This window comes from Motacilla alba, chromosome 15 (genome assembly GCF_015832195.1).
Source record: "Motacilla alba alba isolate MOTALB_02 chromosome 15, Motacilla_alba_V1.0_pri, whole genome shotgun sequence".
Lineage (NCBI taxonomy): Eukaryota > Metazoa > Chordata > Aves > Passeriformes > Motacillidae > Motacilla > Motacilla alba.
In genome coordinates, this window is record NC_052030.1 from 9,829,280 (window position 1) to 9,845,582 (window position 16,303).

Sequence of the window (16,303 nt, forward strand, 5' to 3'; positions counted from 1 at the left end):
CTCGCTGCTCCCTGTCCCCTCCGCCCTGTCGGTAGCTGTCCCTCCCTCAGGGGTCCCTCTCTGGGATGGGATCATCCCCCGTGAAGTGTTTTCCTGCCTCTCCCGGTGCCTCCAGCGCACCTGGCGGGGCCGGTGCCCGGGCCGGGCCGTGCCGTGCCCGGTGCCGGGGCTCGGGCGGGGTCGGTGGCTCCCGCCGCTGCTGAAGTGCTGGATAGCTACTGCTGCTGACCGCTGCCTTCTGCTGCTTCCCCAGGAGATGATAGAGAGCGATATCCCGTCCATAATGTCAGGAATCATTAGGAATTCAGGGCAAAACCACCACCCCTCGCAGGAGTACAGGTGAGGTTTTATCCGTCTCGAAAACGTGCACTGCACCGGCACAGCTGCCAACTCCTGCTGCTTCCTCCTTGCTTCCTAAAAATTCCTTTTAGCACGTAGAAATCCACTTTTCTTCTTCTTCTTTATTTTTTTTTAAGCTATCTGAATTATTCCTCCACTCTAAGTAAGATTTCTAAGGTTGATGACCAGTTACAATGCATTCCTTATTTAGAAAAATTCCTGTTTAAAATATTCACAATGGTGGCATTTGGATGAAGGCTGGGCTTGATAATCTTGGAGGTCTTTTACGTCCATAATCACTCTGTAATGCTGCGATTCTCTGGTTTTGACACTAACCTATATTTGACAAATACACCTCCAAAACCTTGGGCTGACCTCTCTCTAATTTCTCTGTCCTGTGTGAGCGTTGCCACAGAAGGATATTCTCGTTAAAATATAATAATCTAAAAGTTCCCTTTTTGCAGATCACTTTTTGCATTGTTATGGAGCGGTCATGGAGAGACTGAACAAGAGACACTGGAGGAGTTTTTAATTAAAACAAGCACTTGTGTAGCCCTCCAAAGCACTGACAACCTGTCAAAGGGCTTTTAATACGGGTGGGAACAAACCTGGCTTTGCCAAGAGCCTTTCATAATTTAATTTACCTGCACCACCGTGCTTCCATTTATCATTTCAAAGCATTGTTAGAGGTTGCAGGAGGGTTCTGCATGAGTTACAGAGCCCTGGGTTATGTTAGGTTACATTTTGTCACATGATGCAAAGCTCCAAGAAATACAGAACACACACAACACGTCCCAGTTCTCACAACAAAACAGAAAGCAAACCAGAAAGAAGAAAATTAATTAATTTTCAGTATAAAATGAGCATTGAGAGACTCCTTCCTCCCAGCCTGAGGGGTTTGCAACCTTTCCTGGGGCTGCTGCAGGTATTCTTCTCCTGGCCTCTCTCTATTCAAAATGCAAAGGCTGCAGCTCAGCCTCTTGCAGCTCAGCGAGGGATTTGTTTCAGTCCCTGCAGCCTCTGGGGAAAAGGTTTGTGCCTCTGCTTTGGCTCTTTACCCAGGCACTGTTTGCTCCGGGCATTTTTCTTGGCTAGGTAAATATTGGTGAAGAAATTATTGGGGATTTAAGGAAGGGTGTGGGTGAGAGGGACCTCTGGGGATGTGGATTTAAGGCTGGATCTTCAGTGCCCTGCAGAATTCAGCACCTTAACAAAGCCCCTTTTTTAGGGAGAGAACTGTTCTTTAAGTCAGAGCTGCAGGAAAAAGAAATGGCTTTTTGGGGGAGAAAGATAGGATTTCTCTTACTTTTTTTAAAAAAAATCATAACTTTCTTCTTTTCCTCTTTTTAATAACCATCTTTGGGTCCTCTGTGAAATGTTTTGAACTCGGTTCTCTAAAGTTTTTCACCCACTTGTGATTTCTTTACCGCGGCTTTGAAACAAATTATTTGACCTCGTTTAATAGTGGCAAATTCTGATAAAAATGCATAAAATCTGAACTGCACCATAAATGCAGAGCAGTATTTGTCCTACTTCATGAGAAAACACTTTGGATTATGTAAAAGAAAATCTTTTAGACTGAATGATTTTAAGAAAAGAATAGACCTGTCAAATTCTATCAGCTCTGTTTACTCTCCTGCTGTCACCACAGTCCAAGACTGGAACCCACAGTCCTGAGTTCTCCATGGGGGAGCATCAAGGCTCCACAAAATGGGGAATGGCCTCCAATTAGCGAGTGGGAGGCTGGGGCTGTGCTGAGAATACTCTTCTGTCTCATTTGGAATCTTTCAATGGGACAGTTGGACTCGGAGGAGCCCCGGCTCCGCTGCGAGGAGGAAAGGCTGGGAAGGGAGGGGATCAAACCCCCAGACACACGTCGGTTTGCAGGCTGGAAAACTTGGGATTTTGGGAATTTTTAAAAATTTTTTTTTTTGGTAAAAGGAATGTGGGGAAAATCTGATTTTAGCAGCTCTTTGAACTGTGCAGCTCCAAAGCACCTGCAGTAAATTTGCTGCGGCTCGGGGTGGTGGTGAGGTTTTGGCTGCTGGGTGAAATCCCAGGACTTTTTGCACCCCAGTAAAATGATTTTAGGCAAATATCTCTCCCAGCAGTGCAGCTGTGGGATATAAAACAGCACAGGGACGATTAAGGGCCATCAGATCTCCTCCACTGCCTGTTTTTGTGGCGCTGTCACGGCCTGGCTGCAATGCAAAGTAATTCTTTATTTTAGCAGCTGCCTCTCTTAGTTTCCTACAGAAAACACCACCATATTCAATATATTCACCCTTGTAGGGCTGATAAATATTTCTAATAACTCCATATTGCATTTAAAGGAATGAAAGTGGAGAATTTTAACACACTGAGATTTTTTAACCCTTAGCACTTCTTCCTTGTCAATCATAATTAATAATTTCAAGACGTTTTAGTGCCACTGTTTTGATTTTAAATCACAGCACAGGCAGACCACAAGTTTTCTACGCAGTGGTGGCTCATGGTAGCTCCAGCACAAAGCTGTGCAAATTATAGGAGCCAGCTCCAGGCTTTTCCCATGGAATTGATGGGCTGATTCCTGGGAATCCAGGTTCTTCAGCTCCTGGGTGCTGTAGCCTTCAAGCAATATTTTGAATTGAAATATGAAATCTGTCATTTTGATTTTAAGATCTGATTCAACAATATTTGGTGTAAGGACCACATTTCTATTTTCTTTTTTTTTTGGTGTTATTATGGATTTCCAGTTGACAGAAGCCTTGTGGAGAATTTTGAAGGTCTTGCAATGCATTTTCTATATGTTAAATAGGAATTAGGCTTTAAATGGCCTATTTTTGATCAAAAGGTGTTCATCGTTAATAATTCAATATATTAGTGGATTATATTGTCCTTTACCCCATTTTAATTATCTCTCTGATTCTTTAAAAATTGTCTATATTCATTACCTCATTAGTCTGATCAATTTTTTCCTTAATTACTTTATGTTGCCACAGTTTAGTGTAAAATCAGATTAAGAAGCACAGCACTGCTGTACTCCCGAAATTCCAGCCATGACAGCATTCCAGTGTGGGAAAAGATGACAAATCTCTAATTTGAGCACATTTGTTGTGCTCTCATATCTGGGTTTTGGGGTTTTGGGGGTTTTTTTGCACTGGGGTTTCTGGAGAGGAAGTGACACCTCTGTCCCCTGGGATGGATGGATGGATGGATGGATGGATGGATGGATGGATGGATGGATGGGAGTGTGCACACAAAAGGTTACAAATGCATCACTAACAGCACTCTAATTGTTCCTGGAGAAAATGCCAGTGTCCATTCCTGTGACATTCCCTGCGTGTCTGACAGGCAGTGAGATAATGACTCCCAGTGCCCCAGGAATTCCAGCACGGGAGTGGCTTCATTCTTTCTCCCAAAAAAAAAAAAAAAAAAAAAAAGGAAAAAAAAAGTGAGAAACCTCCAAGGAATCAGTCAAACTGGATTGATTTAAGTGGATTAGCACAACTGTTTCCTCAGCACTCCTGAAATGTGCTGATCTGGAGGAATAAAAATTTGTGGCCTTTTGCTTCTCCCCAAGTCCCGCGGTGCCGGCGGAGCTGGGGGGGCTGGTGTGGGGCAGCACCTCGGGGTGCTGTGAGAGCAGAAGGGGCTCATCCCTTACCTCAGAAAGGCCAAAACAGGGAAAGAGAAAGGGAATTGGGGTTTTTGCAGCATTCCTGGGGGATCTCAGAGGCTCACTGCACCCCTGACACGAGCAGGAAGCGGAGCCGCTGCAGCTACAGCGACTGAGGGGGTTCTGAGAGCCCTGCCCAGGGACAGGTGGTAGAGCTGATATTCCCTCCACACTGCTCTGACACCTACACAAGGCTCCAGTGCCAATGAACAGCAATTCCCAAGGAGAAAAATAGCTTCCCAGTCTGACCATGGTCCTGGTTTTAATATAAAACCTCCCTGTGGTGCTCCAACACGTTTTGCTTGTTCTGACATCGGTCAAAGGGCTGATTTTTGAGTTGTTTGGTTTGGGATTCTTTCCCAAACAGGTTCCAGAGTCAGATCCCAGCTGTATTTGGCTTATCCCAGCCTAGGGATGGTTAGGGCAGAGCAGGGAATGAGTGGCTGGGGGTGCAGTGCTGCCATCACCTCTCGTTTCCTCTTGGCATTTCACATTTCACTGCAATCCAGTCTCCACTGATCCCGCAGCAAAGTGGGGTCATGGGGGTTGTGAAATGGGGAGCTGGGATGGATAAAAGGCTCCAGGAGTGCAGCTGTAGCCTGTTCTTAGTGCCAAGTACCTTTGTAGGTGATTTTCAGAGTCCAGCATGGTGCAAGGAAAGGAGACCATCACCACCTGCCAGGTTAATGATGCTATTTAATTTCTCCTCACTAGTTTTTGTTCTGATAATGCAATGTTCCTTGAGTTGTAGATAAGGAGGGACCCTCTTTATCCCTGGAAAGCTGCTTAATTTTTGTTCTGATTTCCAGCAAGGCCAGAAATAACTCAGAGATCTTGAAGTTGGGGAGAGGGGTGGGATGATGGTTTGGGACTGGGTGTGTGTTGTGCCTTCAGGGAGGAATCACTGACCAGAAACTCTGGGAGCTGCTGCCAAAGCAGGAGAGGAGCTGGGGCAGAAACAAGCTGGAAGGGGCAGCTGGTTGTGAGGGTGGAAACCGGAAAATAGTGGCAGGAAAAGCATCTGGGAGGCAGGAAACTGGGAGGGGAAGGGCAAAAAGGGAAGAAGCAGATCCTTCAGTAAAGCAGAGGACACTTCTCACCACGGACACAGCTGGAGGGTCACAATACAAATCTTTTCCTTGTCTTGCACATAAGAACTCTCTGTGCTTGCCCTGAGGATTTTGTGTAATCCCAGACAAAGGAAAACACCACTTCTGGAAGAGGTTTTCTTTGGACTCTTCCTGTCCAGTTGTCTCTGACTGGATAAACCATTGCAAACAGTTAATTAAAAACCTATCACCCAACTGCTCCTGCCTGTTGAGCAGTTGTGTCACCTAAGCCTGGGCTAAAAGCTCAGGTGGCAGCACTGAAAATGGGAAAAAACCCTGTCCATTGAGTGAGACTGAAAACCCTGGAATATCCCAAACGCAGCTGTGGGTTTTGGCCTGGCTCTGTGTCAGGTGGAGGTGATGAGTTGTTGAGGTGGTCCTTACAGTCTCCAGGCATGAGTTCACCATCCCATGCAATGTGGAGGTGGATAATTCATGGATAAATCCCCTGGCAGTTGTTCCCAAGGTGAGGATCCACCTTGAGCTCAGCCTGAGGGAAAGTGGCAAAGTCCCACTGGTGAGTTCAGGCTCAGATCCAGCTCTGGTGTTAAACTTCTGCAAGGCCAGGCCAGGAACGACTCCAATTGCACCTTGTGCCAGCAGGAGGCTCTTGGTGGTGGGGAGAAACAGGTGAAGATACCTTTAGGGATCTGTGGGTGGGGATTTTGTGCTGCTGGCAGGTTCTGGTGAACTTTGCAGGATCAGATCTGGAAAGGGGTCTCATTCCAAGGTGTTCCTGATCCCATTACCCTGATGGGATAAATATTTTGGGCAGATAACTCCAGAGCAGATTGTAAAGACTAGCAGTGCCATGGAGCATTTCTGTATCACACCCACTTTTCCAGGTGCTTTTCCCAGGATCAGCATCCTGGGGTACAGGGGAGAACTGGGCTTTAAACCCTCAGCACCCTCTGGATTCTCATCCTTGCAGGTGCCTTTCTAGGAGAGAAACAGAAGCATGGGATGTTCTCCTGCAGAGAGTTGAAAGCAGAGGGGTAAAAGTGGAGTTGCATCATTTCACCACGCCCTGAAAAACACCACCACCTTTGCAAAACACATCTGGTGGGGCTGCAGCCTCCCCTTGCCAGGGCTCAAGGGGCTCCGTGGCTGCTCCAGGAGCCCTGGGAATGAGCAGGGGAGGCTCAGCAGTGCATTAATTACAGCCTATCACTATTTATCTCATTTACATGCTCTGAAAGGCTGCTTTTACCACAGTGCCCCATTGTGCTGGGAACACTCAGCCAAAGGCAGGAGCTCTGACTCCTGCAGTCTGTCCTCCTGTAGTTTGTCCTCCTGTAGTTTGTCCTCCTGGATTTTATCCTCCTGGATTTTACCCTCCTGGAGTTTATCTTCCAGTGTGAGATGAGCAGGGTGGTTGGTGGTGGGGAACAGAATCCCATCCCACCTGGTATTCCAACGTGTACTTATGGATCTGTAGCTGTCTCGGCACAGGCAATTTTGAGGTCAGGAAGATTGAAGCCCAGGAGATGACAGTGTTGGTTATTCATGTGCTTGGCTCTCTCTTTTTTTGCAGTTAAATTAGAATTTCTTCACTGGAAGCAGGGCACACATTGAGCCTGTGGCCTGGGAGATGTGCTGGGTTTATGCTACAGAATATTCCCAGACTTTTAAAACTCCTCAGCCAGGCAGCAATGGGAATTCTTTAAACTTCACCTTCTTTAAGACATGAGAGATCTCAACGTTGGTTTTGAAGGCAGCCAGAAGAGTAATTTTTAAACTTGAAACCATGGAATCATAGATTTATCAAATCGTGGAATCACAGAATCCCAGAATGGTTTGGGTTGGAAGGGATCTTAAATATCTCCTTTCAACCCTCTGCCATGGGCAGGGATGTAATTCTGATTGAATTTGCTTTTTCCCTTGTTTTTAACTGAATGTTAATCTGATAACTAGCAAATCCATTTTTAAAAAAAGCGTAGTGAACAGGCTGAGGTGGTTTTAAAGGAACTGTAAACTCAAATTCAAACGGTGAAAGAGCTGTAAACTCAAATGGGAAGGGAAGGGAAGGGAAGGGAAGGGAAGGGAAGGGAAGGGAAAGGGAAGGGAAGGGAAGGGAAGGGAAGGGAAGGGAAGGGAAGGGAAGGGAAGGGAAGGGAAGGGAAGGGAAGGGAAGGGAAGGGAAGGGAAGGGAAGGGAAGGGAAGGGAAGGGAAGGGAAGGGAAGGGAAGGTCATTGACTTGGAGAAAGAGCCATCTTGCACACTTCTCTGGTTATCAAATACTATTGCATCTTCATATCCATTTAAAACAGAGCCTCATACAGTGTCAGCAATTTCCCAGTCGATACCAGAGCCTTTCCTCGCCCCTATCCGTGTCCCTGGAGTGGATGCTGAGCGGGACACGCCGTCCCACCTTCCCAGGGCTGCCGGGGCAGCGGCGGGCTGGCCGCATCCCGGGTGAGGGCTCGGCAGCAGCCGCGGCTGGCCGGGAATGCGGCCCGGGAGGGCTGATCCAGCCCGGGAGGAGGCTGATCCCCCAGAACTGGACGATTCTGTGTTTCTCTGATCCAGCCCGGGAGGAGGCTGATCCCCCAGAATCGGATGATTCTGTGTTTCCCTGATCCAGCCCGGGAGGAGGCTGATCCCCCAGAGTTTGGTGATTCTGTGTTTCCCTGATCCAGCCCGGGAAGGCTGATTCCCCAGAATCGGATGATTCTGTGTTTCCCTGATGCGGCCCGGGAGGAGGCTGATCCCCTATCCCTCACATCCCAGAACTGGACGATTCTGTGTTTCCTTGGTCCGGCCCGGGAGGAGGCTGATCCCCCAGAGTTTGGTGATTCTGTGTTTCCCTGATCCAGCCCAGGAAGGCTGATCCCCCAGAATTGGATGATTCTGTGTTTCCCTGATGCGGCCGGGAAGGGCTGATCCCCCATTTTCCACACCCCAGAGTTTGGTGATTCTGTGTTTCCCTGATCCGGCCCGGGAAGGCTGATCCCCCAGAGTTTGGTGATTCTGTGTTTCCCTGGTCCAGCCCGGGAGGAGGCTGATCCCCCGTCCCTCACTTCCCAGAGTTTGGTGATTCTGTGTTTCCCTGATGCGGCCCGGGAGGAGGCTGATCCCCCATTCGAGTTTGGTGATTCTGTGTTTCCCTGATGCGGCCCGGGAGGAAGCTGATCCCCATCCCTCACACCCCAGAGTTTGGTGATTCTGTGTTTCCCTGGTCCGGCCCGGGAAGGCTGATCCCCATCCCTCACCCCCCAGAATCGGATGGTTCTGTGTTTCCCTGGTCCGGCCCGGGAAGGCTGATCCCCATCCCTCACCCCCCAGAATCGGATGGTTCTGTGTTTCCCTGATCCAGCCGGGGGGAGGCTGATCCCCATCCCTCACCCCCAGGACGATCCCGCGTTCCGGGGGCGGGCTCGGGGCTCTGACCCCGTTCGTGCCGCCCGGGCCGGCAGCGCTGGCAGGGCGCGGGGCGCCAGATGGCGAGGGGACGTGTGTTGTGTGTCGCCTGTCACTCGGGGCAGATTAATGGGAGGTTTGTAAAAAGGAGCGGGTGCGGGGGGGTGGGACAATTAAGCGGGGTCCCCAAAGACAATGGGGGCCACGTGCCGCGGGCGGCGGGCGTTGGGCGCACAAAGGACCCGCGGCTCCCCCTCAATGGAACCAACTGTTGCAAACGACCCCGAGCCTGCCCAGTTTTCAAATCATTTCATGCCCCTGTTTTCTTCCAATCCAGCCAATCTCCGAGCCGGCAGAGCCGTCACCTGATGGATTTTGCTTTTTTTTTTTTTTTTTTTTTTTTTTTTTTTTTTTTTAATGGATGGAAGTCCCCAAGCCTCGCGAAATAACGGCGTAACCATGGCAATGCTAATTATTGCCCTATAACTACAGTAGGAGAGAGAACACGGAGAAGGCTGCGAGGGAGATTTGAAGAGGGTTTTTTTCCCTTTGGCTCTTGGTCCCGTGTTGATTCCCCCCTACACACACACCTTTTCTCCTTTACAAAATCTTTTTGCCAACAAGTGGCATTTTTGCTTTAAAAATCTTCCCGACAGCGGTTCAGGGAACCTTGATAGGTGTTTCTGGAATTCCTGAATAGAGGGGCTGAAAGCTCCACGGCAGGCAGGCACTGGAGTTCCTCCTTGTTCTTTTAAGCTGATTTAGAGTCGTGTAAAACATAAAAGATGCTTCAGCAAGAGATCAGATTTATTTAAGGTTTCTGCAGCATCACTTGGCAGCAAACACGCATCAGCAGCAGACACCACTTTAACACATCTCTGAGAGCTCTTGAAAGCAAAAGGGTTTGAAAGCAAAATCAACTGCATCCAACTAAATTATGTTCTTCTGAGAGATAAAGATGTTTTCCTGGATCTGAATCCCTTTAGGTTTACCCTGGGTGTCGAGTGACAATTTCCTGACATGTCCTAATTACTGCTTCACTCCTCAAGGTACCAGTGACTCCTGTAATACTGTTCCACATAAATTAATTCATTTAGCCTTCCATTTGCAAGAGTTCTTGTATTGACTCTAACAGGGAGCTTGGACCACACAGGAATTTTTGAGTACTGTAAATACGTTCCAATATTCCCGTTTTGTACCACATGCTCTATCAGAAGCAAAGCAAAACAGGTGATCTGGGGCATGTAAAAGGTGTCAAAAGCAGAGCTTTAAACCAAAAGCAGCCTGTCACAGCTGTGCCTGCTGTTGTTGCTGGTGCCTGGCAGATATGGTGCCTCCAGTCTCAAACCTTTCATTGTGGTCCTTTACTCTGTCAAAAACTGCCTAAAATTGTTTTTTTTTAAGTATGAATACCTTCATGTATCTGAATGGAAGCTATCAGCAGTTCAGACTGTGAAGTTGTTTTTATGCAGCTGCTGATCTGTCACCATTGACAGGATCCAGGGGCTGGGGAAAGTTGTTCCAGGTGTTCCAGCAGGAGCAGCACACACATTCCCCAGGAGCTGAGCACAGAGCTCCTTCCAAGGCTCTGGATTGCAGGGTTGATACAGGATGATCAGGTTCTAAGTCCTGGTTTCTCCCCCATCAAAGGCAAACAAGTGCAAATTTCTGACAGATGTGAAAATAAGGAATCAGTTTGGGTTCGTTTCCAGGCAGTTTCTCTGCTGGGTTCCTGGGCCTGCTTCCCCTACCAATGCTCCACAAGAGTTTTTCTCAATTAAAATGTTTCAGACTGGACAAAGGAACACAAGAGCAGGTAAAGGGTGTCAGTAACCAGCTGTGAAACCACAGAGCACATCTGGATTTGGATACAGAATTCCAGCCTGGTGGTTCTTCCCCCTGACCTGCAGGAGCTTTGGCACCCCATCCATCTCTTTCCAGGGGCAATGCAGCAATTCCTGCTCCCTGTTCACCTTCCCTGTGCTTTGCAGACTCCTGGCCTCAGACCCATCCCAGCTGAGTGAGGATGAGCTCCCGGGGGATTTGCAGTCCCTGTCCTGGCTGACATCCGTGGATGTGCCTCGGCTCCAACAGATGGCCAGTGGGAGGATGGATTTCAGCCTGGGGGCCCAGAATGCCATGCTCCAGCAGACAGGTACTGTGGGATGGGGAATGGGAATAACTGCTCCCTAAACTGCACAACCTGCCCCTGCCACTCCCCCTCAGGCTCCCTTTCCCCATCCTTTTACATTTTGCTTCCTGTCCAAAGACCTGGAGCCTGTTGGCTTCTCATGAGGGCTCTGCTGGTGCCTTCCCCCCATTCCAAGAGGGAGAGAGCTCCAGCACTGGCAGCACTCAGATCTCCTGGGAATTTCTGCTCAGTGCAGCTGCTGGTGACTTGTTGGGCTGAGGTATTTTAAGTCCTGGCTTTCAGAGGTTTTCAACAGCTCTGAAATTCGATAAATAATCTTTCTGCTTTGTTTCAACACTGATAAAACAAAGGGCACCTCGTTTACCTCACACCTCTTTGCTTCTTGCAGCCTCGCAGCCTGTGTTGGTTGAACTCCTTTCTTTCCCTTGTGAACATCCTTTAGGTAAACACACATCAGAGAGCTCAGAGCGTCACCCTGCCTGCCTGAGAGCACAAATCCAGCTAATGCTGAGTGTGTTGTTTCTCTTTTGTAAGACACGGTGTCTGTGTCACCACCGTGGGCTGTTAAACAGCTGCCGCCTCTCATTCCCTGCCTAACGAGTTTTGGGAGCAGCTGATGTCATCTGGGCAAGCTGTGAAAAGCCAGAGAGGTTGGATTCTCCACTCCTGAGCTTCCCCGTGCTCAGCTGCATCTCTTCACCCCCTTCCCTGAGCTGTGCTTCCATGGGAGCATCCCTTGCCTTCCTCTCTCCATGCCAGGTCCTGTGGGGAACGCGATGCACTCGATGCCCGGAGCGATGATCCACGTCCAGGCCAGCCTCCCCCAGGGAATCCTGGGCCTCAATTCCATTTCAGCACATGGAGCCAATGTAAGAGCAGGCCTTGGTGGCTCGTTATTGCCCCAGCTCCTGGGACAAGGTGGTGGTAATTCCTTGACTGTTGTGTTTCTCTCGGCAGATGAGCCCCTACGCCGTGGGTGGGCAGCTGTCCCCTGGCTTGCAAACACAGCAACAGCTCTTCCCTCCTCCTCCTCCTCATCCTCCTCCTCCTCACTCCCAGCAGGTGTTTGCCCTGGCCCAGAACCCCCAGCAGGTACTGGTATGTGCTTGTTGTCTGTCTTGAAGTACCTGCCAAGCTCAAATTGAGATGTCTTTTAGAAGAAAACCAAAATGTCCCTAAACCCACTCACCCACTGGGCATTTTGCATCTGTCATTTCCCTTCTTTTCCCTCTGCACACAGTGTAACCCAGCAGCAATCTACAACACATCCTATGGGACGCAGGCCCACTATTCCCAGCCACGCCTGGCTCCCCACTCTGCCCAGGAGCTGCACCCAAAGCATTATCCCAAGCCCATCTACTCCTACAGGTGAGTGGGGAGCAGGCAGCACATTGCCTACAGCCTGTCCTGGGATGGCTGTGACACTGCAGGGGTGTCTGAGTCCTTTGGGAGGGAACAAAAATCCCCTCATCCATGCAGGAGTTCTGTGGAAGCTGCCTCTGAGGGGTGGCAGGAGTGAACGAGGAAAGTAATTCCTGGAGAGCAGCACAGAGGGGGAGAAACAGCACAGAGGAGTAAAATCTGAGGATCACGGGGAAGGGGTCACAGCACCAGGCCTGGCAGAGCCCAAGAAGGGTTTGGACAATCCTTTGGGAATGTGGTGTGACTCTTGGGGATGGTGCTGTGCAGGGACAGGAGCTGGATCTTTGTGGGTCCCTTCTAAATCAGCTTACCCTGTGATTCTGTGACTTCCGAGCCCTTGGGAACAGAAATCCCCTGTTTGTGTCTGAATAGGGGGGTGCAAGGTTGCTAGACCAGAAGGAGGTACGGAGTGACAGGACAAGAGCAGTGAGCTCCCACTGCCAGGGCAGCGTGAGATGGGATATTGGGAAGGGATTCCTCCCTGTGAGGGTGGTGAGGCCCCGGCACTGGCTGCCCAGAGGAGCTGCGCAAGTGTCCAAAGACAGGTTGGACGTGGCTTGGAGCACCCTGGGCTAGTGGAAGATGGCAGGGGGTGGAACTGGATGAGCTTTAAGGTCCCTTCCCACCCAAGCCATTCCATGATTCCGAGCCATTCCTGGATTTCCTGCCCTCAGCTGTTTGATCGCCATGGCGCTGAAGAACAGCAAGACCGGGAGCCTGCCCGTGAGCGAGATCTACAGCTTCATGAAGGAGCACTTCCCCTACTTCAAGGTACCTGAGCATTCCCCAGCTTGGAAATGCCACATCCCAGCCCCCTTTCCCCCACCGTGGCTGCTCCCATTAACACAATCCTGCCCCTCGCAGACAGCCCCCGACGGGTGGAAGAATTCCGTGCGCCACAACCTGTCCCTGAACAAGTGCTTTGAGAAGGTGGAGAACAAACTGAGCGGGACGTCCCGCAAGGGCTGCCTGTGGGCCCTCAACCCCGCCAAGATCGACAAGATGGAGGAGGAGATGCAGAAGTGGAAGAGGAAGGATTTGGCTGCTATCCACAGGAGCATGGCTAACCCAGGTAGGGCTGGTGGCCCACATCCCCATCCTGCACATCCCTGGCATTCCCTGCACGGCTCCGCGGCCTCCGGGGTTACTGTTTGGGGGAATATTTTTATATCCAGTCACATTTAATGCACTTTTCATAGAGAAGCATTTTAATGCTGTTTTTTGCCTGTTCTTCTGCAAAACTCTCCCTTTCCTAAGACATTTTCTTATTTATAGAATAGAATTTATTTATACTATATTAATATAAATATTATGTAGTTATATCTATTATCTATATTGTCTAATATATATCTATCTATATAGATATATCTAATATTATATATATTATAATATACATATTATATCTACATCTATAATATTATATCTATAGATATCTGTCATATCTTTATATACCTATATCAATGTATTATAGCTAATATTCGATTTATTATTTATATAATAGTTATTAGTTATATAATATAAATTATAAATAATAAATATAAATATAAATAAATTATAAATAATTTATATAAATACTATATATTATATATTTATAGAAACACTATATATTATATCTTTCTATAAATAATATAAATATCTTCATTATTTATAATTTCCCCCCCTTATTTATAAAATTTCTTATTTATAAAGAAACACATTTTCGAAACTCTTGAAACTTTCAGGAGCTCAGTATTGAGTTTTTCAAATCAACTGGAGGGTTTTTTTTGCAACAAAATGCAGTCAGTGATAAATGACATGTTATTTGTTTAAAAGCAAAAGGGCCACTGCAACAGTCGGGAGTTTTTTGTAGTTATTTGGGAGATAAGCAGAATTTTTTTGTACTTACAGACAAGCAGAATTCAGAGTGTTTCTCTGAGCACAGAGTTCTGCAGCTGGGGGTGAGCTGCCAGCAGGGGTGTGTCACCCTGATTTTCTAAGACTTTGCTAAGCCTTCTGATGTTTGTATTCTTGTAACAAACTTTCTCACACACAGTTCTGTAAACAACTTATGTTTTGCATTCTTTCATGGAGGAGGAGAGAATTGATGGACTCTTGGTCTGTCCAGTGTCATTGGAGAGGTGGCACTGTCACCCTCCAATCCACTGTCACTTTTGGAAAACTATAAATGTTAGAGTCAGAAAATAAAGGTCCCTCTTTTTTGTTCACCTGGAGAGCAGCAGTGTCCGTGTTGTCTTTTCGTGTCGTATTACGACAACGGTGGCTCTGCAGTTTCATGATCATTTCTTTAGCTCAGTCAGGGATAACCACGGAAGTGGATTTGGGGAAAGAATTAGGTGGCATTCCTTAGGAGAATTAGGTGGTCACAGCCTCTGCTGGGTTTCACACTGTGACAATCAGTTCATGCCATAAATGCAGCTGCGCTTTGGGCACTCCCTGCTCGAACAAACGGGTTAAAGCATCTCTTTCCCTCCTTGGAATGGGCAGAGGAGCTGGACAAGCTGATCACCGACAGACCCGAGAGCTGCAGGCGGCCCAGCAAGCAGGCAGAGCCCGAGGGGCCCCCGCTGGGCCGCATCTCCGTGTCGCAGCTGCAGCCCCAGCCCATCATGACGCTGTCCCTGCAGTCCCTCCCGCTGCACCACCAGCTCCAGACCCAGGCTCGCCTCGCCCCCAACTCGCCAGCACCTGCACAAACTCCTCCTCTGCACACCCTGCCTGACATGAGCCACAGCCCCCTGCCCCACCACGCCATGGGACGCGCCCCGGACTTCCCGAACGTGGCGGTGGACATGAGCACGGAGGTGGACGCTCTGGATCCCAGCATTATGGATTTCGCACTGCAAGGTACGGGGCGAGGCGCTGGGGGAGGGCAGAGCTGGGCTTTGGGGATGTGTTAACGCTGACTGTCCAACCAGGGTCCGCAGAGGGGTGTTCTGGGATGGGGCTGGGTGTTGGCGTCTGTGGGGTGACTTCCTGGGTCGCCCTCAGGGATTTTGTCCCTGTGTCAGGTGGGACTGCAAAGCACCTTCCTGGCTCCAGTGCAGGCACTGCAGGGGGTGGAAGCAGGGGTGTCCAACCAGCTGGATGTGGGACACCATATCTCTCTGCCCCGGGAAAACAGAGCTCTGCTCGTGCTTTGGTGTTCTCCATCTGTGCAAGTAGAACTCCTCTGGTTTGTAGCAATGTCTGACATGGTCCTGGGTAGAGCACAGGTAGAGAGGCGCTGAATGGAAGGGTCTGGAAGCAGAAGAGTTGGTGATAGACACACTTGCTGCCCAGAAAGACCTGGAATCACAGGAATTTTAGGAGGGGATCAGACACACTTGATGCCCAGAAAGGTCTGGAATCACAGGTTCTGGGGGATCAGACTTGCTGCCCAGAAAGGTCTGGAATCACAGGATCTGGGGGGTCAGACACCCTTGCTGCTCCTTGCACCACCGTAGTCCCACCCTTGAGCATAAAATGAAGCCCTTTAGTCCCAGCCCTGGGGACCTGGGGATGTGCTGCTGTGAGCAGGATTCCATCTTTTTCCAGGGAACATTTGGGAGGAGATGAAAGACGACAGCTTCAGCCTGGACACCCTGGGTGCCTTCAGCAACTCCCCCCTGCATCTCTCCGACTGCGAGCTGGGCACGCCCGGCCTGACGCCCGTGTCCAGCGGCAGCGACCGCTCCTTCTCCGACCTGCAGGTCACTGGCCTTTACACCACCTACACCACCCTGGACAATGTGGCAGCTGCTCAGTACATGAACCCCCAAGGCAACAAAGCCATCCCTCTGCTCTGAGCTTGGCACCGTTCCACGGATCCCGAGGGACGGTTCTTCCCCGTGGTTAAAATCCGACCGGGAAGCTCCAAGGGCTCGTCCTGCTTTGGGATGCGTTGGCTGCTTCCAGCGCGTGAGGCCAAAATAAATCAAGCTGGGACTTGTAAAACCACTTTCCCCCACGGCAAGGGCATGGACATTTGTGTTGTGGGACTGGGGAGCTCTCCAGAAGGACCTGGAAGGCAGCAGGAACTTTCACTGGAATGTAAATGAGCTAAAAATCACCCAGTTAAGGGAATTAAATTTATTCCACATCGTGGTGGAGCTGCTGTGTCACCACTGTCACAGAAGCCACCACAAGCCAAGGGGCTGGCCAGCCTCAAGTTGGTTGATTGTGCCCCTGGTGTGTCATTTTTTTCTTAATTTGCCAAATTGGACAAAGACCTCCCCCAGTTCCTGGAGACGTTTGCACCACTAACACTTTTCTGATGTACCTGT

At 49.3% G+C, this 16,303-nt stretch overlaps 1 protein-coding gene across 1 annotated transcript; it reads left to right on the forward strand.

Moving 5' to 3' along the window:
* Positions 1 to 240: 240 nt before the first annotated feature.
* FOXN4 (forkhead box N4) lies at positions 241 to 15,945 on the forward strand. Its single transcript, XM_038152038.1, has 9 exons — positions 241 to 339; positions 10,459 to 10,622; positions 11,379 to 11,488; positions 11,577 to 11,711; positions 11,860 to 11,987; positions 12,716 to 12,812; positions 12,906 to 13,113; positions 14,526 to 14,885; positions 15,576 to 15,945. The coding sequence occupies exons 1-9, from the start codon at positions 257 to 259 to the stop codon at positions 15,824 to 15,826; spliced, it is 1,536 nt and encodes a 511-aa protein (XP_038007966.1). The 5' UTR covers positions 241 to 256; the 3' UTR covers positions 15,827 to 15,945.
* The last annotated feature ends 358 nt before the right edge of the window (positions 15,946 to 16,303 follow it).

Bases quoted from the DNA above. Each gene is read 5' to 3' on its own strand.
- FOXN4 (XM_038152038.1), top strand. From the start codon at position 257: ATGATAGAGAGCGATATCCCGTCCATAATGTCAGGAATCATTAGGAAT. The intron at 340-10,458 runs GTGAGGTTTTAT...TGTGCTTTGCAG, and splicing joins CACCCCTCGCAGGAGTACAG to ACTCCTGGCCTCAGACCCAT. The intron at 11,712-11,859 runs GTACTGGTATGT...CTCTGCACACAG, and splicing joins TGGCCCAGAACCCCCAGCAG to TGTAACCCAGCAGCAATCTA.